The following is a 25789-nucleotide window of genomic DNA, read 5'->3' on the forward strand; positions in this document are numbered from 1 at the left end:
CTGTTAGTAATGACGCCTGGACCACAGACATAAACCAGGACTGTTGTGAACAACGAGGATGTATGTTTACCCTACTTCACACTGCCTACACTGGGCTTGCTTTTCTGGTTTGGCCAACTGCTATTTGGGTTATATGGTCATAAGTCAGGGACGCCCATGAAGAAGAAGAGAGAGAAAAGGTGTAAAATGAGGAAGAGACTTGACAGTTGAAAAAAATAAAAGAAATGAAAAAGAATATTAGGATGAATGCCAATTACACCAAACCTTCAGGTAAAGGCAGAGCCTTGCTGGTGGCTGGCTCGGCATGTAAATTTGACCTTCCTGGCTCCCTGCCCCCGACAGCACTGTCAGTTTTAATAAGCTGTAATCCCATCGCTACCAGCGAGACTAATCAAACTGCAGAGAGCAGCCTGTTCCTAATTAGGAAGGCACGGGATAATCATTTAACTCTGTGGTTTCTCAGTGAGCTCCAAGCTGCCTCCACAGGAAAAAACATCCTGGAGAAGATGGTTGCTTACACACTCTAATCTTGACCTTTTGATGGTCTTTGTTTGAAATTTTTATTAAAATGCTTTAATTACACAAGTATTTAGTTTGAAAAATGTTTTAAAAGAATCTTTTCCCTTTATTCCCAGAGAATAATAAAATATCCTTCCCCCAAGGCATATAGGAAACCTCAGACTCCTATTGACTCCCCACTTTAATTGATCGCGGACAGAAACCCTCTCGGAACCATTCAAGGTGTGATTACAGTCCCCAAACTGGGGTCAGGAAGGACTGGGGGACGTGGAATGGCAACTCACGTTGAGCACCTACAGACCTACGGGTGCCAACATGGTACCATGGGCCACACAGGCCAGGGCCAGCTAGTCTCCAGTGGAGGAGTGGAAACCAGGACTGAGCTGCAGCAAAGCTCCAGAAGCACCCCGCACCTCGGGGCCAGAAGACCCATCTCTTCAGTCCTCACTTCTCATAGCCCCTTCAACTCAGGAGTAAGCCACCAGGAAGAAGCTAGTGCAACGGTTAACTGTTGAGCTTCAGTCAGATGGCGCCAAGTCTAACCTGGGAGCTGACTAGTGGTAGGTCCTTAGGCAAACTACTCAACCTTCCAGAAATTCCTGGTAGGCCCTCAGGCAGGCTACTCAACCTTCCCGAAACTCAGGCTAGGAATAATAATATAAACACCTCACAGCCATGCTCTAAGAGTCAATGAGATATGTGTGGAAAGCAGTTACTAAGGTGCCTGGCACAGTAAAAGTACTCCATCGATTGTGGCTATTATTATTTTTTTATTATGTGCTAGCATAGCCTTAAGGCCCTTGATTATATAATGTAAAAAGACAGGTGCATCCCTGAATCTCTTTCTTGGGATTCTGCATTTAGTGTGAGTGCACTTAAAACAATGACTACAGATGGAATAGTAGAGAACATTTCTGGTACCATGGAAATTTAACGTTTTGTTTAATAGACTCATTACTATTTACAGGAAACCAGACTAGTATATTTTTTTAATTAAAAATGTTTATTGGCTATTGACCTTAATAGATTTACATTAAAGGAAAGGAACATTTTTTTTCAAATGTGCTAATAAGAAAAAGACCCAGAAAAATGGACAAAGTTGGACAGAATTTTTGGTTTTGAACACAAATAAAACTCATAAATTTTATATGGATTCTGGGATATTTATTAATACTCCTCCAACAATGGGTTTGGCATTGAACAGGAGTTGTAAACATATGAACAACTCCAATCCAATATATTTCAAAACAAGCAGATTCTTTTTTTTTTTTAAATAAATTTATTTATGTTTGGCTGCACTGGGTCTTTGTTGCTGCGCTCAGGCTTTCTCTAGTTGCGTTGAGCGGGGGCTGCTCTTCGTTGAGGTGCACAGGCTTCTCACTGCGATGGCTTCTCTTGTTGCGGAGCACAGGCTCTCGGTGCGTGGGCTTCAGTAGTTGCAGCACGCAGGCTCAGTAGTTGTGGCGCACGTGCTTAGTTGCTCCATGGCGTGTGGGATCTTCCCGGACCAGGGCTCGAACCCGTGTCCCCTGCCCTGGCAGTGGATTCTTAACCACTGCGCCACCAGGGAAGCCCAAAACAAGCAGATTCTTGAGAAGAGAAACTCTTTCTTTCATAAGTATCCTTGCCATTAATTGGAGGAGAGGTTGTAAGAATATCCATGAATTCTGGAATTCATGAGCTTTGGAATTCATGGACGTTCTTAAACCACTAATAAAAGAAAACAGTATAGATGGGCACCCTACATATAAAAATATAGTAACCACATAATAATTAAAAACAAGGTTCAGTAATGCCCACTAAAATGAACAAATAGAAAAATGTAGCACAAGAATGTAAAACAAATATATTTTATACCCCTACAAACAAAACAAAGACATCTTTTTGGTTCTGCTGTTTCTATAAAAACTATGTGTGAAACGTGCATGTATGTGTATGCTTATAGAAAACTTGACAAATATAGAAAAGCACAAAGAAAATAAAAATAACCTGTCACACCATCAACGTGAATGTCATTCCTTTGATGAGAGCAGAAAAAAATTCAGAGAATCAGAGGTGATCAGCGAAGGTCTTCCCAGCCTCAGGACCTGCTGATGCCAATTTACCAACCACTTTAAAAGCCACAGGCTAAACCTTTTTAGGCTCTCAAATATCTCTACTGTTGCCTGACTCCTGGCACCACTGCATTTTTCATCAGGCCAACAGTGATCAATAAACAAGGATACACATAAAGCTATGGTTCCAATCTGAAACTTCTTGTTCCCCAAGTATTAGAGCTAAATGGAAACTTAGAAATTCGTTTAGTACTATTCACTTTGCCTGTCCCCATTTATTCAGGAGGAAACAGGCATGGAGAGGTTAAGTGATTTGCCCAAGTGTCTTAGTTGAGTAGAACTGAAACCCAATCCTCTAAGTGGCAGGCCAGGGCTCCGTCCAAGTGAACACGTGGTGACTGAATCTCCCCAGGTGATGCAGCTCCAGTTATTATGTGGTTCGACTCTTAATGAGCCTAAAAGGCAGACCACAGTGGATCTGTACGACCAGATGAAAGCAGCTAGGCAAACTTTCAGCTCCTAATAGGCAACTGCGCTGACTCCAGTGAGACAAGTCACAGAAAGACCATATGGTCAAACGAAGAGTGTGCCCTGGGCCAACTGGTCATTGGAGCAATGTGTGAGCTCCACATTCCATGGAGATGTGAGCCTGGTTAAATCACAAGGTTGATTGCACTGCCAGGACAGCTTGGAAGGCACAAGTGTCCAAAAGAGACCCCTGAGAATATAAGGATTAAAATGAAGAAAACTCTTGAATCAGACAAATTCCTTCTTGGTCAACAGGCATGTGTCCACAGAGGTCATGCTACTCATGACCAGTCAATTCCCTTCAAGCTCCAATCCAACTCAGTGAACCCTCAGATTCTCATCATCCCCACTTCAAGGCTGTCCCTTCACATCTAAAGCTTTTATCTTTGACTAAACGAATCTCTGTTGACTAAAAGAGTTAGCGCAGAAATATTCAAGGTCAGGTTTCAATTCTTTCTGATCAATCTAGGGCATTCTAGGTCATTTCAGTCGTAAGAAGAAGTCTCTTTAGCCTCAGGCGGATGTTCCTTATTTGAGCGGACTTCATTCTCAAATGTAAGTGATTAAAGTGAGGATCACTTCCTGCTGTCTTCCTCCCACATTACAACCGTGGTGCAGGCTCAATGTGAAGAGTCAGGTTATGCGTACCAGGTCTCAAGATGCTTGCCTGTGGATGAGCTCTTTCAACTGTGCCAGTCGGTCACTTTTTAGTGCTTCCCGGATGGCCTGGAAAAATCCAAAGTAGTGTTCAAAGTTGTGCATCATAAGCAGGACGCCAGCCAACAGCTCGTTGGTCACCAGCAGATGGTGGATGTACGCACGAGTGTGATTCTTACAGCAGTAACAGGGACACTCTCTCACGAGCGGATCAAAGTCCTCCTGGTACCTGAGAAAGGAAGTTACAACGATATTCCGGAAAGTGAGGAAAACAAGACCTCGACAACCTAGACTAACCTATTCTGCTGGCACGTAACCAATAGTTAGTAACACAACTGGCAAACGTAGTGCCAGGCACCTGCTTAAGACGGCAATGTGGTCAAAAGTTAACAGAGAGTACAATGGGCCAGGAGACTCAGGGGTCTTCCTCAGATGGATACAACCTCCTAGACTGAGGCTTACCAAGGAGCAGCAGAAGAGTCACGTGCTCGCTGCCCCCTGCTGAGCAGGGTTAGTCACACTGTAAAGGCACACAAAAACGTCAGGAGACACTGTTCTGATTAATGACACTTTTCTCCCACTCGCCACCAGAGCTAATATTAGAAGAGATGATACGACCTTTTACTTGCATAGCTTTTTGCAGTTTTCAAAAAACTTTTATATATACTGTCTCATTTAATCTCTGCAACCACCCATGGAAATAGGCTTTTTTTTTTTTTTTTTTTTTTGCGGTACGCGGGCCTCTCACTGCTGCGGCCTCTCCCGTTGCGGAGCACAGGCTCCGGACGCGCAGGCTCAGCGGCCATGGCTCACGGGCCCGGCTGCTCCGCGGCACGTGGGATCCTCCCGGACCGGGGCACGAACCCGTGTCCCCTGCATCGGCAGGCGGACTCCCAACCACTGCGCCACCAGGGAAGCCCGAGATAGGCATTTTTCCTGTCACTTTACCAGTGAAGACTGCCAAGGGGTTTAAGAGGGAGGGCTATGGAGCTACAATGCCTGGGGTTGGTTCCTGGCTCACAACTCACTTGGGAAAGTCACTTAACCTCCCCCTGTGTCTTTCTTTTCTCATCTGAAATGTAATAAGGTAGTAACAGTGCCTACCTAATAGAGTTGTTACAAGAATTAAATAAGTTAATATAGTAAAGGACACTGCTAGGTACATGCTAAGCACTATATACATGCTACTTTCTATCAGCTATTAAAAAGAAGTTAAATGACTTGACCAAGGTCACACAGTCACAAGCAAGGCTACAATCTGAATGCCAAATCTCCAAAACTTCTAGCGCTGATGATAAAAATATTGCAGTTTCCAATTATATCTATAATGTAAAGTGAATTTTAGTAGTAACCATTTATATTACCCTAGCTTTTTAAAAATGGAAATGAATCTCCTTGGCTATTTTTCAAGAAGTCAAATGTGATAAACGTCACCATTACAGACCTATAATCAAGAAATTACTATAGAAATAAGAACTAGGAATTTCATATTCTTTCATAAATTTTCAAGTCTGTCCTGTTACTAGATAGACATAAATAAGTCTGAGTCCCTAAAATGTCCCTTTATGTAAGACCAAAAACACCCCAGCATTAAAGTGAGCATACCAAGTTCACAGAAAAACCACTCACTGGTTCACTGATTATTTCCACTTTGGGCCAAATACAAAGTTATAAGATATCTTAGTTAAGTCTTTATAGAGGCAAATATTTTATTTAAGATTTGTAATCTGTATATAACCAAGATGGCTTAAATTCCTTAAAATTTAAAAATTTTGTTGTAATATTTTATCTTGAAATCCTTATTTTACAGTTATTATTTAAAGTAATCATAAGGAGTAAAGAACACCAAACAATGGATCTGGTCTAATTTTTCTGACAGCTCTTCTAAAACAACAGTTATCTAGCCTCAGTTTTTTGACAAGACAAAGTACACAAATTCATCTGCAGAAAAAAAGAGTACTGCTGGCACTGAATTTGAGAAGGCCCAAACAATATCCAACTATAAATATTTTTTGAAGTCATGAACTGAAAAGGGAACAGTTATATAAACTTTCAAAACAGACTGAAATTAAAAAGTCAGAAATCAAAATCCATACTTAAAAAAAAATTCCTTACTTTTTTTCCTTCAGATTAATTTCAAATGATGTGATTTCTTGGTTGCAGCTAGTTGTTTTACTCTTCTTTGTTTGATCCACATATTTTACTTCTTCCTCTGTCCCATTTTGTTGCAGTACTAAAGGACAAACCAACAAAAAGTCTTGAATGAAGATCAGATAAAGAATGGCCATTGGGAGAATTTTATTTTAGTTACTATTTCATGCCCTTTGACCCTGTCATTCCACTCCTCAGAACTTATCCGAAGGAAATAGCACAAGAAAAACAAGGCAATATGTAACAAGATGATCAATGACCTATTATCTATAGTATCAAAACTTGGAGATTCAACTATGTCTAAGTGAATAGTAGTTACAAGTATATATCTTATAATTAAATGGGGACTTGAGTTGTTCCCTTGAACTCTTTGCTTTAAGAAAGAACATTCCTGGAATTGCAAGAGAAACACCAGGAATACTTATCTACTTGCCTCTCTTCAGAGCAGCTGGCTCTTTGCATAGTAACTAGTGTTACTAGGGGGAATTGCTGCCTACATTATGCAACTTATTCCTTTGGAATTTTCACTTTGTAATTGGCAAAAGGCCTCAATTTACTATACACACACACGCACACAAATGTGATTCATAATACTTGCATAAAAATGTTCAAACTCAGTTTTCCCAATCATAAAGAAATTTGGCTTTCTCTGGCCCAAAAGGAACGTGTTTGTTACAGAGAATTCAATATCAGGGTCTTTGTAGAGTTCTGCGTATTCACGGTACAGAATGACTATCAGTCACCTATGTCCTGGCAGAGATAATTTCACTTGTAAATGAAGTCATGAACATGTATAAAGTGTTTATGGTGTGCCTATCCAAATACATTACGTTCTAGTCTGTCTAAAAGACAGTAAAATTGACCTCCTCTATATATGAATTTGATCAACTTGATTGATTTTGTTTCTAGAACTAATTCCATTTAGATTAACGCTTAAGTTGCTTTATAGGAGTGTAACATATTCTGAATGAAATTTTCATCACTTGTGGGGAATAAAATGAACCCTTAAAGAAGTCTCTGGCCCTACTCAAATTTAAGGTTGGCGGTGATAGAGCAAGAGTTCAACGGAGAGCAGGAGGAGAGAAAGGAAAGCACACTCTAAGGCCAGACGGAAGGCCAGGCACACAACATTCTCCTGAAACACTGTGGAGACACTTCAAGGGACCCCAACCCAAAGTCTGTATCCTGGTTCCTTTTCTACTGCCAGTTAAATGTTAGAATCTGAAACTGCTTTTCTTGACCTCTGAATAACTAAACACTAAAAGAAAATGGCAGTGCTTCAAAGCACCATTAGCAGAGGAAAACAGCTTTCACATCTCAGTATGTATAAAAAAACCAAAAAAGCAAAAGTAACACTAGGATCAGAGGGGATGAGACTCCCTGTATATTAATAGCATGGGGTTTGCAAAAAGCAGACAAGAACTCTTTTGTGAAAAAACAAATTAACTTTTACCAAGCAGTTCAAAGGTTTTCTTTTCTTAGATTTTCATCACTATTCACTCTGAATGTTCTTTTTTCAGGTTGTTAATAGAAGAGGTTTTGTTTTTCTTGGTTCTGCTCACTACAAAATCACTTCCTAATATTGATGAGCTATGTGTATAGTATTAAGTGCCTGGTTTTGTGTGCCAACATGCCAGGGCGTACAGATAAGAAACAAAGACATAGTTTTATAAAAGGCTGGCTTTATAGTATGCACATATTTCTGGCTTGTAACTCAAAGCAAAAATTGATAGGAAATAGAGAGAATTTAAGGGTAACACAGAGATTAACTTCAAAAGACCTACATGTCTCTTCAGGAATCGGCTGGTAATCAAAGCTGAAAGTGAGGGCACATCCCCGCTCTGTTGCTAGATAAGGGAAAAAACTCTCAAATAAGTCCACTCCTCTTTCAATACACTCGAGCACCTCATCTGGCTGGCTAACACCGCAGATGAGCCTGTGAAAATAATATGAACAGTGACATAAGAACAATACCAGGAATGAAATCAGAGAGTCTTTCCCGAGAGCATTAACAGTAATAATAACAAAAATCATGGTTAGCGTGGCAGGCAGCAGATAAGGAGGTGTATGGAAAGAACATAGAGCTTTGGAGGCAGAGAGACCTGGACCAGAATCCCAGCTCTGCCATTTATTTACTTGCTGTGTTACTTTGGGAAGGTTTCTTAACCTTTCTGAGTTTTAGTTTTCTCATTTTAAAAACAACAGCAAGAATACATACCTCATAGACTGGTTGTAAGGATTAATGATAGATTCGCAAAAGCACAAAGTATAGTTTCTGCCTCAAAGAGAAGCTTAACAAAGGTTAGTTTTCCTTCCCTTCTCATCCCTTCTGAAACAACCTCCGTAGTCTCAGACTGAACTTTGTAGTCTTCCTATCCACTACATAAGATTTTTTTTAGTGCAAAGCTGTGTGCTTTATTTCCTCTTCAAATACTCTTCCATGTTTTAACTGTATTTTGCTTATAATTCTTTTTCATAATTGCTTCAAGAAAGACATTTTTATCTACTGTATTCTTCATAGGTTCATTTACGAAGCAATTCTTGCTCTCGGAATTTCAACTCTGCCCACAGGCTCGAAGAATCTAGTCAGTTTTATTTATGCTTCTTTATATTTTCTCCATTAATAAAATGTCTGCATGGTAGAATGAGATGGTATTTCCAGAGGCAATGGGTAATGAATTCTGAGAGTGTTAATAACATTCAACCAGGTTTTGCCACTAAAACAAGATGAGGAAATGCACTAGACTAGGGCTGGCTGGCTGGCTGCTATTTTTTATGTTTGTTTTTCTACTCATAGGTCCCTTTTACAAACTGGCAGAGAAAAGCTTATAGACTCCCTGATTTCTAAAAGAAGTCCAAAAAAAGGCTTATGTAATATTAAACAACTAGAACCCTTAAATATATGCTGGTTTTTCTGACTACAGTTTCCTTCAAGTAATGTCGTGTTTTAGAACTCCTCTCCAACTGAAGCTGGCATTTCTACACACTTATAGAAAGAAAAACAATCCCAGCTTTCAAATCCAGTAACAGACATCTGTGAGCAGTTAACTCAAAAGAAGTCCAGAAAATGACTAGAAATACTAGTGCTGAATTATCATCCTCACCAGAGTGAAATAAGCACAGGAGCGAAAGCAATGAACACAGAGAGCTAGGATAAAACTGGGGCGGGTGGGGCGGGGGGGGGGGGGGCAATGCTGGCTGGGGTGATGGCAATATCTTGCTCTGGCTGGTGTTTATACAAGCATATATACGAATAAAAATTCGTCAGGGTATACATAAGATTCATATACTTAACTGCAAGCTATACCTGGATTTTTAAAAAAGTAGTAAAATTACATACACATATCCAGCAGCCCAAGGGGTATAAAGCAGCACCCCATAATCAAACCTCTTAATATATCTGTAGGAAAAAAGCATGACTACTCATATCAAGTGGGATAAAAGACTACAGTTTTTTAAAAAGAAAAAATTTGAATAGTCTAATAAGACATTGGCTATACTCAGAAACTTGGGGATTTTTAGCTTTGAATCCGGCAGATCACTCTTCTCTCCAGCACGTAATGAATCCTGTGACTGATGGAAAGAACCAACCCCACTATGGTTGCCAGTGCCCTTGATTTCAAAAAATAATACCACTCACTACCTGCCTCAAATCTAAGAACTTCTTAAAGGACCTTATTGATCGAACCCATCTTCATTCCACTAGGCATCCCAGGTCTGTCCTCAACTTTACTTGCTTAAGGCCAGAGGTCCACATGACTTTCTATCTGTCCCCAGGCACCAGGTTATTGTGAATAAAGAGCAATATTTACAACTGACACAAGAATGAGGGGAACCAGTATAACACTTGCCCTCACTTATAATGAGGATCAAATAAACTAATTCACAGGGCAGTGTCCTCTGGTCTACATTCTGAAATCAAAGGCAAGACAGCCTTGATGGAAACTTCCTCCACAGTCTGCCTCAGCAGACCCAGCCCAGAAAGAACGTAATCAAAACATCAAAAGACACACCCATGTACAGACTGCATACCACACATTCGGCAGCACCCCTGCTCTGCAGCCCACCAGGCTCGGCCTGCACCCTAACTGAACACTAGCCTCGGTTTGTGCTCCGGTAGCTCCGCAGTGACTGATGACAGCAAGTGCAGTCTGGTCTCCAGGGTTGTTGGAGTCCCTTGAAAGCCATCCAGAAGGAAGCCACCTACAGGCCGCTTGGCTGTCTCTCGTGCCGACCTCAGCCTCTCCTCCATCACATCTCCACCTTCAATCACTCCAATGATCATACTTTTCTGGAGGACCTAAGGTAAGAAAGGATTGAACGCTTTTAACTGTTTCCAGTAGTGGAGACCTTTGTTTAAATGAGCCTTACCGCCTTCCTAAGAACCCTTAGGGCTCGAAAGAACACAATTTGAAAGCCACTCAAAGAGGGAAGAAAAGACTGAAGAGAAGCTGAGGCAATCAACATAGTTAATCAGGCTTTAGCTTAGATTAAATTAAGCACACACCAAGCAGGTATAAGAGGAAAAGAACAAAAGCAACAGTTTTAATTTCTATAAATGGCTATCCTGGTCTACCTTAGGTTACTTCTAAATCTCTTAGTTAGAAATAACTTTAGGAACTGCAAAACTGTTTGGATGGGACAACTGACTGTCCATTTGGAAAAAGATAAAACAAAAATTACTACTGTACACCATCCTCAAAAATAAATTCCAGGGCTTCCCTGGTGGCGCAGTGGTTGAGAGTCCGCCTGCTAATGCAGGGGACAAGGGTTCGTGCCCCGGTCCGGAAAGATCCCACATGCCGCGGAGCAGCTGGGCCCGTGAGCCATGGCCGCTGATCCTGCACGTCCAGAGCCTGTGCTCCGCAACGGGAGAGGCCACAACAGTGAGAGCCCTGTGTACCGCAAATAAATAAATAAATTCTAGACGGCCCTAAGATCTAAACATAAAAAATATAGCTATACAAGTGTTAGAAGAATAGGTTGAATATTTTTATAGTCTTGAGATAAGGAAGGTCTTTCAAAGCAAGCTAAAGCTTACAGGAAAGGGCAGACATATTTGAGTACAAAAACAATAAAAATTCCCTAGTGAAATATACTATCAACAAAGACAAAGGGGAACTTATTCTTTGGAGGAACACATAAATGTCACACCATAGGTAAAGCTCCGACAAATCCTCTAAGGAAATGACAACCCCATAGAAATCTAGGCAAATATGTGACTATGAACTTCAGAAAAACAAATGTGAATGCCCCATACATATCTGGAGAGCTTACTAAACCTCACAAGTAAGGAAATGAAAACTGGAAATAATTCGATACCATTTTTGCCTATCACACCGACAAAAAAGTTAAAAGACAGAGAGCAACATAACAGAGGTAAAAGTGTTAGAGAAATGGCACTTATATACCCTGATAACTAGAGAGAATAAAAATTAGTTCAGCCTCTTGGGAGGGCAAGTAGATAACACTTACCAAAATGTTAATGCTTTTATCTTTATATATCCTAAAATTCCACTTCTAAGAATATCTCCTACAAATATATTCATTCATATGTACCAAGGTTTATTTGCGAAAGATGTTTAGAATAATGAAGAACTGGGAACATGCTAAACATCCATCAATAGAATAAAGGCTTGGGCTTCCCTGGTGGCACAGTGGTTGAGAGTCTGCCTGCCGATGCAGGGGACACGGGTTCATGCCCCGGTCCAGGAAGATCCCACATGCTGCGGAGCTGGGCCCGTGAGCCATGGCCGCTGAGCCTGCGCGTCCAGAGCCTGTGCTCCACAACAGGAGAGGCCACAACAGTGAGAGGCCCGCGTATCACAAAAAAAAAAAAAAAAAAAAATAGACTAAAGGCTCAAGTAAAGTATCAATATAATATGTTCATAGTAGGCTTCCTATACAGCTGTTTTAAAAAGAAAGCAGAACATATATTAACATATACATTGACAGGAAAAGAGTTTCAAGATATTGTTAAACAAAAACAAGCAAATTTTTGAATAGATGATCATATTCGTGTAATAAAAACTACATATAGGCATGCATATGTGTAATAGTTATGTGTATGGAACTGTAAAAAGGTTTGCAAGGAAAAAACACCAATCAACAGTGGCTCTCTGGTAGAAGAGAGGGATGGGGAGGGAGTCTGGAAGGCTATAAAGAGGGAATTTTGCTTTTTGGTTTAAGTAGGAGGAATACAATCAGTCTACTCCTCAGAAAGAACATTTCATCTGCTACGCAGAATGAATGAAGGAGTAGGAGACGCATCATCTGCTACGCGGAGAATGAATGAGGGGAGGGTAGGATGGGGTAGGAGACGACTTTAATCATCCAGGGAAAGACGAAGAAGATCTGGACTAAGGCAGTGGCGGGGTGGGGGTGGGGGTGAAGAGGAGAAAGAGGATTTGAAAGCTCATCAGGAGGTACAATCAACTCAACCTGACCGATTAGTTGCCTGGGGAGAGGATGAAGACAAAAATCTAGGAGGACTCCTGGCTCCAATTTCAGAAGTCCAGGGAGATGATGAGAGGAGCAACGACAGGGAATCCTAAGAAAACAGTGGAGGGTGAGGCAAGATGATTATTCTCTTCCGTGCATTCTGGGTTTGAGGTATTAGCCACTGAACATACGGACCGAAAGTCAGGGATATGTATATAAAGTGTGACTGCCCAGCCTAGAGAGAACGGTAGGTGCTTGACAGAGTGCTGCCACTCCCCACGCCTGCTGCCATGGCAGACAGAGCCAGCCAGCGGGCCGCCCTCACCCCGCTGCACCTGGGAGCAGCTCCAAGCACCTTGAGATGGAACTCATTTGCCATCCCTGGCCTACGGAATGCATGGAGAAGGAAAGAAAGCCGACAACAGAACCTTGGGGAGCTTCAACATTTAAGGGCATTCAGAGGAAGAGGAGTCAGTGAATCAAAGGGGAAGAAATCACAGGAAGAGGAAAAGATGTATGCCGCCATACAAAGGAGACAGTTACATGGCCTGCCCCTTTCCGTGACCGGTACAGCCCCATCTGGGAAATTCATTTTCACGGTGTAAGAACTATAACCATATAATTTATTGTCTAAAACGGGACACATTTAAAAGTAAAAGGGGGCACTATCAATAATCATGTCAAGACAATAGCGTGAGCATAATGGGTACAGAGAGGGACCCCTGCATTTGACCAATGCACAGAAACAATGTGAAATGGTCAGGCTGACTTAACACAGAAGAGGGAGTTGAGGCTCATCTAATAATCATGCCCCGTCACACGCCCTGTCCTCCCTTTCTCCTCATCCAAACATTACTTATCCTACGAGGATAATTACTGGCTCAAAACAATTGCGAGCAAACAACTGTTGGCAGAGCTAACAATGCAGACCCACAGCCATGGCCCCACGCTGGACCCTTATTGCCCATACTGAGAGTTCTATTAAGAACGACAAGTAAGCTTCCTCTAATTATTTCATGTATATTAACTTGATTAGCCAAATTATATTTTTTATTGGTAAACTCAAAATAATGATGTTTTTGAAACCCCGCGCGCTTCTGCCGTAGTGGGGCCCACTTGTTGCTCAGGATTACTCTACATAAATGATCAGACACTGACAGCTTCTCCTCTGGTCGTATCTCCTGTTCTCCCACCTCCTCTGCTCTCTCCTAATGAACCCTTCCTTTTCCAGCTTTATTAACTCTGCTATCAAGATCCTTTATTCACTGCTACAGCTTCATCCTCCCCAGCTCATGAGATGATGAGGTTACTGTGCCTTAAGGAGACAAGAAGGGTGGGGAGGGGCACATTCCAGACTTATTTAGGGAACTGGAACCAAGGTGGAGTGAAAAACTGAATATTACTTGGATATTAAAAGGGGTCTTGAAAGACCTCAGACCTCTGGGCTGAGGAGCTGGGGGCTGCCACAAAGGGAGACAGAGTATTGAGGGAGAGCCAAAGGAAGAGCAGGTGAGAGGAGGGGAGACGCTGAGTTTGGTTATCTCTGAGTTTGAGGTGCATGTGAGAAATACTCTAGTGACAGAACCTAGCAAAGGCCTGTGCTTATGTAATTCTGAAGCTAAGTAGAGTGATCTCCATTACATACACAATTTTAGAATTTTCAGCAATTTAAACTAAGGGGAGCTGCCCAGGGAGAACAAATAGTGAGGGGTGAAAAGAGAGCCTAAGACAGAATCCTAAAGAGCAATAAAACAATCAGGAAAAAAATCAGGTGAGAGTAAGAGACCAAGAAATGAGGAGCAGAGAAGCAGAAGGAGAAGAAAGGGTGGTGTCTTGGAACATAAATGAGCGAGAGTTTCTAAGAGAAAGGAGTGGTGAGTGGCACGGCTTTACCTCTGACTCTTCCTGTAGCTTCAGACAATTATCCAGGAATAGAAGCGATCGGTCAACAGACTTTCTGGCTCTCTTTATGGAAGTGGCTTCATCACAAGTTGCCTCTCCATCTGAAAGGCACTGGAACCAGTCTGGCTGAAGGACCTGCTGAATTGCCATGAACTTGGAGGCAGTCATTTCCACTCGTCCTCCAACACCCCACACAGACACTGACTGCCACAGGACAAGATGAGGGATTCAGAAGAGTAACATGAAAAGAAAAAGAAAATAATAAAATGATCAAAGCAATCCTGAACTCAACTCTTCTTTACAGATGGAGAGATGGTGGCAATTCAATATCCTAGACACGGTGGGTAAAGAGGTTTCCTATACTATATTCCAAATTCTCTAAGGACCTGATAGCTCAGAGGCACTCCGATAGAGTCTTTCAAAGGCCACACAAGCCAACTTCTGAGTTAGCACTCAGAATTCTATAATTACTTTTCCAGAAGCCCAGTCTTCCATTCTCTGCCACCCCCTGCTGTTCCTGAATACACCACAGACTTTAATTCTTCTGTCTTTGATCACATTGTTCCTTTTGACTGAAATGGCCTTCCCCTACTTCTCTGCCTGGTAAAATACTATTCAAGACATAAGAGTTCAAATACCATCTACTCTATTGTGTTCCCCAAACGTTACTAGGCATAATCAATTGCTCACTCTTATAAGACCTTTCAGCAATTTGTATTTATTTCTTTCACAGAAAAGATAGCCCTGGGGCTTCCCTGGTGGCGCAGGGGTTAAGAATCCACCGGCCAATGCAGGTGACAAGGGTTTGATGCCTGGTCCGGGAAGATCCCACATGCTGTGGAACAACTAAGCCTGTGCGCCACAACTACTGAGCCTGCGCTCTACAGCCCGCAAGCCACAACTACTGAGCCCATGTGCCACGACTACTGAAGCCCGCACGCCTAGAGCCCGTGCTCTGCAACAAGAGAAACCACTGCAATGAGAAGCCCACGCACCACACGAAGAGTAGCCCGCACTCGCTGCAACTAGAGAAAGCCCATGAGCAGCAACGAAGACCCAACACAGCCATAAATAAACAAACAAAGGAAAAAAGAAAGAAGAAGAAAAGATAGTCCTTATCACACCATTGTATATATGTCTGACTAGAGTATCTGAATTCATGGTTGTACCCCAAGCGCACAGTCTGGGGCCTCACACATTATTAATGTTTAGTAAGTGTTTACTAGATTGAGTTAGATACAGAAATATGTGCAAAGACATAAATCCCATAGTACACAAGAATCTCTATATGTACCTTTGGTTACTCCTTTCCCTACAGCATCTCTCTTCTTAGAAGAGATGGACATAAATGCGGGGACACATATGATCTTTTTATTCTGGCACAAGAACACTGTTTAAATGAATCCTTTCTCCCTTATAAATGGAATAGACAACCGAGGTCAAAATATTTTCTTTTGAATTCAAATTACAAAATAAAAAGAAGTGTAAAACAGAAGACAAATTTAAAATAGTTACCTTAGGTAAGATTAATAGATATTGTCGATATCAATAAAGTGGGTGCAAGAAAAGTAACTGTTTGTAAAGTGGCAATATATACTAAAGCTTTTCTAGAATGCTGTCCTCAGGGACAATGCAATGGGGCCATATCTCAGGTTAAAACTTTTAAGGAAGTCCTTTGAATACTGTTTTTCACCAGCTAAAATCTCCAGCTTTTTCAAATTCTGTTCTAAAAAGCAGTATTATACTGAGATTCTACTATATATAGTTATACATGTGATAATACTCGTCAGCAACTTTCCCCACTATTCCTGAGGTTGTTAAAACTTCAAATAAAGCATGGTATCAAAAGACTATTGTTTTCTACCATCATAGCAATTTCTTTTTTTGGCATGTACTTGACCTTTCTCTACTCCCAAATTTTGGGCAACAATGAAAAAGCTGAGGATACAGTCCTTACCTTAACCTTATCCTTGGGCTGCCCCACTCTAACTCCTATGAACCACACCATCACACTATAGTCGTAGAAATAAAGAGAAGGCATAAAGGGGTCTGGAATGGTTCAGCAACCCAAGCAGTGGGATCGTTGCAGCTGAGAGATCCCATAGGCTGACTTCCTGAGAAAAACCTTCAGCCTTGGAGGACCTTCTGAGAACATACCTTATTTGTTACATAACCAGCTGGGCAAGGGCTGACTGGATCATGCAGGGAGCAGTACAAGAGTGATTCTGGCATGCCTGTATAAACATAAAAAAAGAACCCTTGAGAGCACTTACATCAACAATTACACTGTGTTGTAACAGAGAGCAGCTTCATAATGCGTACTGCTGGATAAAGCAAGTCTAAAACACAATAAATTTCTCATACTTTATCTTAGAATTGTAGGAGGCCTGTCAACATGAATGAAAAGATTACTTTGAAACCTACTAATCTAAAAGAAGAATTAAATGTAAAGGTTCATGTCTGAAGACATAGCGAGTTGCTACAAAGGAAAGGTATAACCTGAAGTATGATACAATGAAAGTGTTTAATGATATGTTGACCCTACTTGATTTGCTTTGAAGAATTTAATATCAAGTATGGTCATTCTAGGCACTATCCAAGGGGAACTAGCTACTGGAAAGATGAAATTATACAGTCAATAGGTAATCTTATTAATAATAAATCCAGCCCACACCATGGGTCCCTAGGGACAGAATTATACTGTAGGACATTGCAAATAGATCTCATTTTCAATAAGTTTCATTTACTCAAGATGCCAGTTTCTTAGGTTCTTTAATCAAAAAGATAGTTGTTTAAAAAAAAATCCAAAAAAAGTTTACTAAGCCATATGTACTTAAATTTCATATGCTGCATTTTCATAAGAAAAAAAAAATAGAATTTTGCTGAAAAAAGACCAAAAATATAAAGCAAACAAAAATCTCTGCAGTTCTCCACCTTATTGTCTACAATTTCAATTATTACAATTATCTCTACAAAGCTTATATTAGCTATTTTCACTTAATTATACACCCGTATACTTTAAAGCTGGTTATTAAAAATGGTCTCAGATCAAGGAAAACGATATTATATAAATTCCTCTCCTGAAACACAGGTCCTTGTGGCAACCAAGTTGTCATGCAGTTTCCCTCAGAAGCAGAGGACTGAACAACCAATGGAAGCAGGATTTTCATTCATTTAAGTGAGTCCTAGATGTTGCGAAAAAGCTTCAAGAGAAAATGGTCTACAGAAGAATTGGTTCTCTGGCTGTCCCTGCTAAGCTTTTCCTATAAATAAATGGACACAGAGATCAGCATTCAAAATCCTATTTCTGGAACAGAAGATAATATTAACGTATCAGAATATAGCTGAATATAGACTCTTCATCCTCTGCCTTATGTTTTAGGCGCAAACATGACAAGCCCGCTTTGGATCTTAGGTGTGTCCCATGCAGTCCTTCACCTCTAGGTCTTTGCTCTTTGCCTGGAGTGTCTGCTCACACCTGTCTACCACCCACCACTGCACCCACCTCCTGACCTGGCTAACTCCTACTCTTCCTTGACCCAGCTAAGGTGCCCCGTCATCTTCTTTGTTAAGAATACTTCCTTTATTCTGACCTCCTTCCACATGGACCCAACAGCAGGTTATGTGTTCCTTCCTCTGGGCTCTCATGATACATGTATCTACACCTGATCCTGTAAATGTAGTCACCACGCTCTACTAGAATTACCTGTTTATCTTTATCCCAACTAGGCTCTGAGTTTCACAAGGGCAGCAGCTGTTTCCCACTCATCTTTGAATCCCCAGTTCAAAGGCGTTCCTGGTTCTTAGATACTCATTAAATGCTTATTAAATTAATGAATAAATAAATGTATGGATGAAGGATTAAAGAATAAACAGCATCTCCAACCTCCAAATTAAGACACCACAAGGCACACACAAATAAACTTGAATTAATTTTACCTATAAACTTTCCAACTCCTTCCTTATATTCTGCCAAGACTTCGTAATGTTCTGCCTGTAGGAAAACAGAAAACTATGTACATAATAATGAATCATTCTACAGATACTCTATGCAACAACTGAAGCCCTCTGCTCACCCAAAACAAGCTACGTGACCAGTAAATGTAGTTTCAAACCACCAAGTACACCATTACTCAAGAGTCCCCACTCATTAGTTGGGTTCATTAGCCAGAGCAAAGCTCTTCAATTTGCAAGTGGTTCTGTGAGAGGAGAAATTGGCAAAGAGCAATGGCCTCAGAATATCTAGATTTTCTTCTTTCCCTTGTCCCTTTAAAATCACTGTTATTAACACAATCTTACAGAGTTATTTGATCTTATAGCAGATTCTTCAATTAGGGATGAGGTCAGTATGTACATTACACAAAATCATCTCACTCCTTAGTTGTTTCCCTAGAGTAGAAACATGTGCAGAGACAGAAAACTTTGAGGCTGGTGCGTGAAGACAGCCCCTAGGTTCCAAGTTTAGCCCTCATAGAGCATTCCAGGCCCTGTCACCCCTGGGAGCAGTGGCAATGAGGGCGGTATGGAAAAGTGAAGCAGCTCTATCACGTAGGTCTGGCCCATGATTCCAGATTAGGGCCAGATGATGTACAATATTTTGATATCTCTCTTCTGATTTCATTCTAAAAACCCCACAGATTTTGCACGTAAGCAAAAAAGTCTTTCTCTTTATCACACCTTATTAAGGTAACCAGGCTGCTGCCAGAGTTGACATGTGAATGATCAGGTCTCATACTTACAGTGATGACAGTGTAAGCTGAGCCATGGCAGGAACCCCGTGGATTTTATGCAGTGTGTGATGGGTCAGGTGTGGGGCAGAGCCAGTCTTGGTGTACAGAAGGCAGCCTGGAATGTCCATGGTGCAGGTCCCCTGTTTTGCCTAGGTTTTTTAATTTTTTCCTAGGCGACAGCCATTAACCACCTTGGTAAGACTTAGCTTCATCCTAAGGGGTTCCTCTAGGTCCTGATAAGAAAAGTACATTACATTCAGAAGGAGTTCCATGACATCTAAAAGCTAAACATTTTTCCAAGCAAACTACAAAAAAAAAAAAAAAAAGATAGCATGTTTGCTATCCCAGTCTAGGATTTTTTTAGATATCAGGAATAGGGGAATGGGAAAAGACACAGAGAATAAGACACCTTCCCCAAAGTCCCAGCACAATATGATGACATCAACCACAGTTAAATTCAGTCATGGAAATTTTGTCTGAGCTGATGGAAACCAAACAAACAGAAGGACAGAAGTAAAGACTAATCATGGAAAGAGCACTGTGAAGCCAAGGATTGCTCTCAGCCATGAAAATGTGTATAGAGAAAGGTCATACTGCTTAGGAAATACTGATTACTGATTTGATCTATTTTTTTTCTTTCTCTAATTTGAGAGAATACTAGGCAACATAGCAATTTTTCCTAATATGTAATTAAATGAAGAAAACAGATTCCAAAACAGCATTCTGCTGTTTATTAAAATATATGGAAGAACATACATCAAAAGATAAACAGAGGTTATGTCAGAGAGGTGGGATTATTCTCCAACTTTGTTCTTATACAGTGTCCAAACAGAGGTGAGAAACTGTGTGGGCATCCATACAATTCGTAAGCAACGTTTCATTATTCTTATAATTGGGAAGGAAAAATATTTGATTAACAAAAAAGATATACTTTCTAAATTCCACAGACACACAGGGAAAAAAAATCAGAAAACATGGTCAATTATTTTGTTGGACTGTGTTAATTTATTATTCAGTGAAGCAAATCCTGGGCCCCACTTTTTTTTTTTTTTTTGCGGCACGCGGGCCTCTCACTGCTGCAGCCTCTACCGCTGCGGAACACAGGTTCCGGACGCGCAGGCCCAGCGGCCATGGCTCACGGGCCCAGCCGCTCCGCGGCATGTCGGATCCTCCCGGACCGGGGCACGAACCCGCGTCCCCTGCATCGGCAGGCGCACTCCCAACCACTGCGCCACCAGGGAAGCCCATGGGCCGCACTTCTTTAAATGCCCTGTAAAACTCAGTGACCAGGCATGGCAGATCATTTGCAAAATGTCACTGGATATTCAGCATTTTGAAATACCAGCGTCTCTGCAGCAAGTATTGATACCATACCCTCTGGAATTTTTGCCAGTTAGGCTAGGCCCAGTTTTATTAATAGATAAATTAATACAGCTCTCTGAGAGGTTCCAACCTTAGATCCTATCCTCTTAAGCATTATACTAAACCACACGCTGAAAGTCAACCATTGTTTAAGATGTTACCAAATAAATAAGCATTATTTATCATTAGTTAAAAAATATTCAGGGATGTATATATTACTTTTTTGGGAGTTATAAATTTTTATATTGAAATAAAATAGTTAAGTCTTTTGAATTTTAGAAATAAGAATAACTACTTTCCGTATGGTTCAATAAGTGATTTCATGTTAAACATGAATTATAAAAAATAGTATAAGTATTTGGGGAAAGGCTGGTCAATTTTCTGTGACTCTACCTTCATTATTTCAAGTTATCACAAAGATTAAATGTCTCACTGGAACCCACAGAAATGGAGAGTGTTAAGAGAAAAAAGTTATTATGTTTTAACAAAGGGTAATATAAAAGCTATTTTTTTAAAGCCATGCTATTACACATTAAAACTGTTAAAGTAAAAGAAAGTTTATACCAAAAAAATAAATATAATTATAGGCTAATGAGAATGTAATATAGAAAATATAAAAGAAGAGTCATTAGTTTATACAATCATATTCCTTTTTTAAAAAAAGATTTATTTATTTATTATTTATTTATTTTATTTACTTTTGGCTGCATCGGGTCTTAGTTGCGGCACGCGGGATCTTCGTTGAGGCATGCGGGATCTTTCCTTGCGGCGCGTGGGCTTCTCTCTAGTTGTGGCGTGCGGGTTTTCTCTAGTTGTGGCTGGTGGCGTTCAGAGCGCGTGGGTATCCTCCAGGCTCTCTCATTGAGGCGTGCGAGCTCAGTAGTTGTGGTGCGCAGGCTTGAGGGATCTTATTTCCCTGACTAGGGATCGAACCTGCGTCCCCTGAGTTGTAAGGTGGATTCTTTACCACTGGACCACCAGGGAAGTCCCCCATACTCCTTATTGATTTATCAAATAATACACATAACCTTCTGGTTTCAAGTGATAAAAATCTTTTAAACTAACAGCTTGGAAGCCATTTGTAGCAAAGTTAAAGAATGTATTTTGCAATCTAAGTAAGTTCTAGAGAACTGAAGCGGGGGAAGCACGAAAGTAAGAAATTCACTTCAAAGTTAATAAATCAACCCTATTATTCTGACTATTAGAATCAACAAATATGTAACAATAGGTTTTTGAAACATAAATAAGAACTAATGAAAATTTAATGGACCAAGATTACTAATAATGCAACAACTTAGCGCTCACTACCCTCACACACATCTGAGAATGGAAGACACTGCATTGTCCCGCATGTTTTCAGAAAGGCCTAGAGAGAAGAATTTGCTGGTTCCTCCCCTTACTCCAAAAGTTCTGTCTCATCTGAGCTGCTTAAGTTTTGTAAAGAGTTTAAATGTACACAGGAGTTGTATTTTTTAAATTAAATCCATATAAAAGTAGGAAGAGTCTTCATAGGATAAAATTAGCATGTTTGAAAAATGAAGTTTAGGATTCTAGAATGCTACCAATTTTTATTATTATCTCTCCCCATCAAACCCTCCTTTCATTTTTCCAGTTTATTAATAAATAACATAAAAGACTGACAATCAAAGCTGCTGACAAGCATGAGATAATGTGCTTTTCCATGTCAAGTTAACTCAATTCCAGGTAAAAACAACAAACCACAGCGCTTTAGTAAACTTCTGTTTAACATCCCAGGTAATGTATGATTGCCATCAGACTTTAGAAATGCTGAAAATAGTTAAGTCTGACCATTACTACCAGAGACGCCAAACTGAGGGCTCCTCATGGACCATCCCCTCTGCCGTTCCACAATAATAAATCTGAGGCTAAGCAAGATTAATCAGACTTAGTCTAGAACCCAGGTCTCTGCCAAGAGGCCTGAGCTTTTGATTACATCTTTGAAGTGAGAGTAATACAATGTCTGTATATGCATATCTCCTCTTCCCACTCTTTCCTCAATTGAAGAAATAGCTTCCTTCATTCTTAACCCAAGGTCTGTCATTACAGGTCCACAGTAGTTCTAGAGGACCTCAGCCACCATGCTCTTAGATGCAGAGATGGGTCCTCCTGTGATACAATGCACAAAAGTTTAACCTCCATAACTTTAAGGATGAAATTGAAAATCCTTAGCTTAGTGTACTGAACCCACTAGGTCAGCTGGAGAGAAATACCCACTTGGTTCTCTCCACAGTATGGCACTCTGATGCTGTGTACTCACATTCTGCTGTTTGGGGTTTCTTAAAGAGTCCTACCCTAATCACAGTAAATGGACACAGCATCAAAGGAAAAAGTATAAGCAAGGAAAAGTAGACAAATGCGTCTAAAGTATTGTAATAGATAAATTGTTACTGGTGATTCTGTGTATTGTGAGGATGAATGCAAATATGAAGAAATCTGAGGAAAGCATCAGAGAATGTACTTTAGCTGGAAATCAACATTTAAAAAATAACATGCAACTTTGTCCAGCTTTGAACCCAGCTTTCCTTTCCTCATTACGGATCAATTTGCGGTTAGTGTTTTTATAATTGCACATTTTTTCTAGGGGCTTGAACACAAAAAGTTTTTATTATGGAGTAATGTAAATATATACACACATACACATATTCGTGTACACATATATATATATTTTTTGCGGTACGCGGGCCTCTCACTGTTGTGGCCTCTCCCGCTGCGGAGCACAGGCTCTGGACACGCAGGCCCAGCGGCCGTGGCTCACGGGCCCAGCCGCTCCGTGGCATGTGGGATCCTCCCGGACCGGGGCACGAACCCATGTCCCCTTCGGCAGCGGCAGGCGGACTCTCAACCACTGCGCCACCAGGGAAGCCCTCATGTACATATTTTTAAAACATGCTTTTGGAGTGATATAGTCTATTAATCCAAGCAACGTTCTCAAGAAACAAACTAACGGTCTCCAAAATATTAACTGGTTTTTATTTGGCTTCATATCATTATCCTTTTCCCTTTCACTTGTTGTGAGTCTCTTCTAAGATTTCTGGGGTTGTCTTTTCTCAATATACAAACATCTACATTTTCACTTCCTGGTAAAGTCTTAAAAAACCATTAAAAGAGCCATTTGGAAATAATGGTTAATGGAAAAACTCTTAATCACTTTAAGGACAAGTAGATGTATGCTTTTACAAGGGCTTCCCTGCACTTGTGGCAGCATTGTACATATCTTAATACCTCCATTGCCACATATTTCTCCCCTCCTTCCATCCCCTTAGGAAAAAAGGGATTTTTTAATGTTTCTTAACGGATTCTCTACAGACTGTCATGGAAAGATGACCACAATACACTGAGGGAAAAGAGCAAGCTTAGGTGAACATATTTTTTGCAAAAGAAAAATTGCGTATATATATTTATAAATATGCACACACAAACACACACTGTACACTGTCTGTATATGCATGCAAAAAAAGTCTGAAGGACTTCTAAACAATATGGTGCACTGAGCTGACTAAGAAAGACATACAGAAATGATGGACTCTAAAATTCTAGAAACTAGTAATGGAAGATGAGGAGGAAACTATTCAGAGGTACTATTCTAAAATTCTTACACTATTTGGGAGGAGGAGAGAGATCATGAATAATGTTAAACTTTAAGTATGCGTGTTAAAAATTTTTAAGTAAGCATTAAAAGATTACTGAAAATGGATAATTCCCATTCCGCTGGGGAGGGGCAGGGAAGGATCAAGAAAAATTGGTTAATACTTCAGGGAAAAAAAGAGGAAAAGAGACCAAAAAGCACACCAAAAATAGAAAATACAAAATAAGACGGCAGGAGTAAGTCCAAATATGTCAGTAATCACAATAAAAGTTAAATTAGTTTCACCTATTTAAAGAAATAACAACAACAGTAGCAACATTTATTGGGTGTTTACTATGTATCAGGTCCTGTTATTCACATGTTAACTCCACTATTATGTACTGTCATGTCAATCTAAGGCAGATGCTATTATTACGGGCATTTTACAGATGAGAAAACTGAGGCTAAAAAAGTGACCATTTACAAAGTGGCAGAGCCACTTAAATCATAGACGTCTCCCTTTAGAGGCTGTAGTCTAATAGGCTGGTAGTCTATTAGGAGTCCCATCTTGTCCATAAACATATGCAATGTTTACAAATTAACTGTAATGTTAAGATATAATGTTACAGTCATATTTTGCATTTTGCTATACTGTTATTACTCTTCTTGTCTTCCTTTATCTCCCTTCTCTGCCTCTATCCATCCTCCAACCTCTACAACCTTTCTATATATGCACACAAACATTTAAATATACTTGTATGAGAAAGGGTGTTTTTTAATTTAAAAAATGCAAATATACTATACTATAAGCACTTCTCTGAAATTTGCTTTTCGCCCAGGAATACACAACGGATATTTTTCCTGAAGAAGAGACACAGAATTTAACTTACCCTTTAAAATAACTACTTCATGATACTGCATAGCTTGGATGTAACACAATTTAATCTACCATCACCCTTCTGATGAACACTCAAGTTACAGAACAGGTCCTGTGATTGCTGCAGTAGTCTTGAGGGCACAGCTTCCCTGATTTTTTTGACAAATCTCAAGTCTATTTCAGCTTACGTTTCCTGGCAGAGTTCTCTACATACATTGATTTTTTAATGGGTACCACACTCTAATGCTTTAGGTACTATAGCTCCCATTTTGCAGATGAGTAAATCGAGGGTCCGAGAGTTATTAAACAAGTTGCGTAAGGTCATACAACTACAAAGTAGCTGGGTCTAAATCTCTACCCTGCCTTATGAACCTACATATCCCAGCATGCACTGTCCCCGGGAACACTTAGGCTCAGTCAGTAACGATGGATTTAGCTTCACTCCATGGGCCATCTCCAGGGGCCCCAGACCTCGCGAAGCGCTTAGATCAGGTATTCGAGATCGGTCCAACCCTCCCAAGCATCCTGGGGAGTCTAGAAAAAACTTGCGCACGGAAACTTGACCTTTAAGCAGAGCCCGGTCGAAAGGAGACACTTTTCTCTCTGAGATGCGGTGAGGCTCACACGATTTGGGAGAATGTGGATTTACAGAAGCCAGGATCCACCAGGAGACCCAGAAAAATGAAAGAGACATAGCGCCAGTACAATCACAGTTACCGCAACACAACCAGGAAGCGTCTAGACGCGACGCGACTCTCTCGCAGCAGCCTCCCCTTACGCGTAGCAGCTCCCACACCAACAGGAAAAGGGGGCACTTACCTGCAAACCTCCCAACTTTTTTGGGCGTGAGACCCCTTAAGCTCCTCGCCGTTCGCTACCACGTGTCCAGCTTTCAGAATTCTCGGCTCCCTGAACCACCGCCTCCGATGCAGAGCCAATCAGGGAGCATTGCGTCATCACCGGGCGCCAGGAAAAGGCAAAG

General features: G+C 40.7%; 1 protein-coding gene across 2 annotated transcripts; it reads right to left on the reverse strand.

Annotated features, from left to right (window-relative positions):
• Positions 1-1515: 1515 nt before the first annotated feature.
• QTRT2 (queuine tRNA-ribosyltransferase accessory subunit 2) lies at positions 1516-25765 on the reverse strand. Of its 2 annotated transcripts, XM_032630522.1 has the most exons (10): positions 25627-25737; positions 21043-21286; positions 18992-19215; positions 18192-18247; positions 16410-16486; positions 14244-14456; positions 10010-10209; positions 7694-7845; positions 5874-5991; positions 1516-3987 (listed from the first exon to the last, which is right to left on the reverse strand). In XM_032630522.1, exons 3-10 carry the CDS (start codon positions 19108-19110, stop codon positions 3756-3758), a joined length of 1167 nt encoding a protein of 388 aa, XP_032486413.1. In that variant the 5' UTR covers positions 19111-19215; positions 21043-21286; positions 25627-25737; the 3' UTR covers positions 1516-3755. The 2 variants fall into 2 exon arrangements, with proteins under 2 accessions (XP_032486413.1, XP_032486411.1); XM_032630520.1 differs by lacking the exon at positions 21043-21286 and having other exon boundaries at positions 25627-25765.
• Positions 25766-25789: the final 24 nt, after the last annotated feature.

Source organism: Phocoena sinus, chromosome 4 (assembly GCF_008692025.1).
Source record: "Phocoena sinus isolate mPhoSin1 chromosome 4, mPhoSin1.pri, whole genome shotgun sequence".
NCBI lineage: Eukaryota > Metazoa > Chordata > Mammalia > Artiodactyla > Phocoenidae > Phocoena > Phocoena sinus.

Coding starts and splice junctions, on each gene's coding strand:
- QTRT2 (XM_032630520.1), bottom strand. CDS start 19,110: ATGGACATTCCAGGCTGCCTTCTGTACACCAAGACTGGCTCTGCCCCA. Junction 14,457..16,409: donor CTGGTTATGTAACAAATAAG/GTATGTTCTCAG, acceptor GTCCTGTGGCAG/TCAGTGTCTGTGTGGGGTGT. Junction 5,992..7,693: donor GCCGATTCCTGAAGAGACAT/GTAGGTCTTTTG, acceptor TTTGTCCTTTAG/TACTGCAACAAAATGGGACA.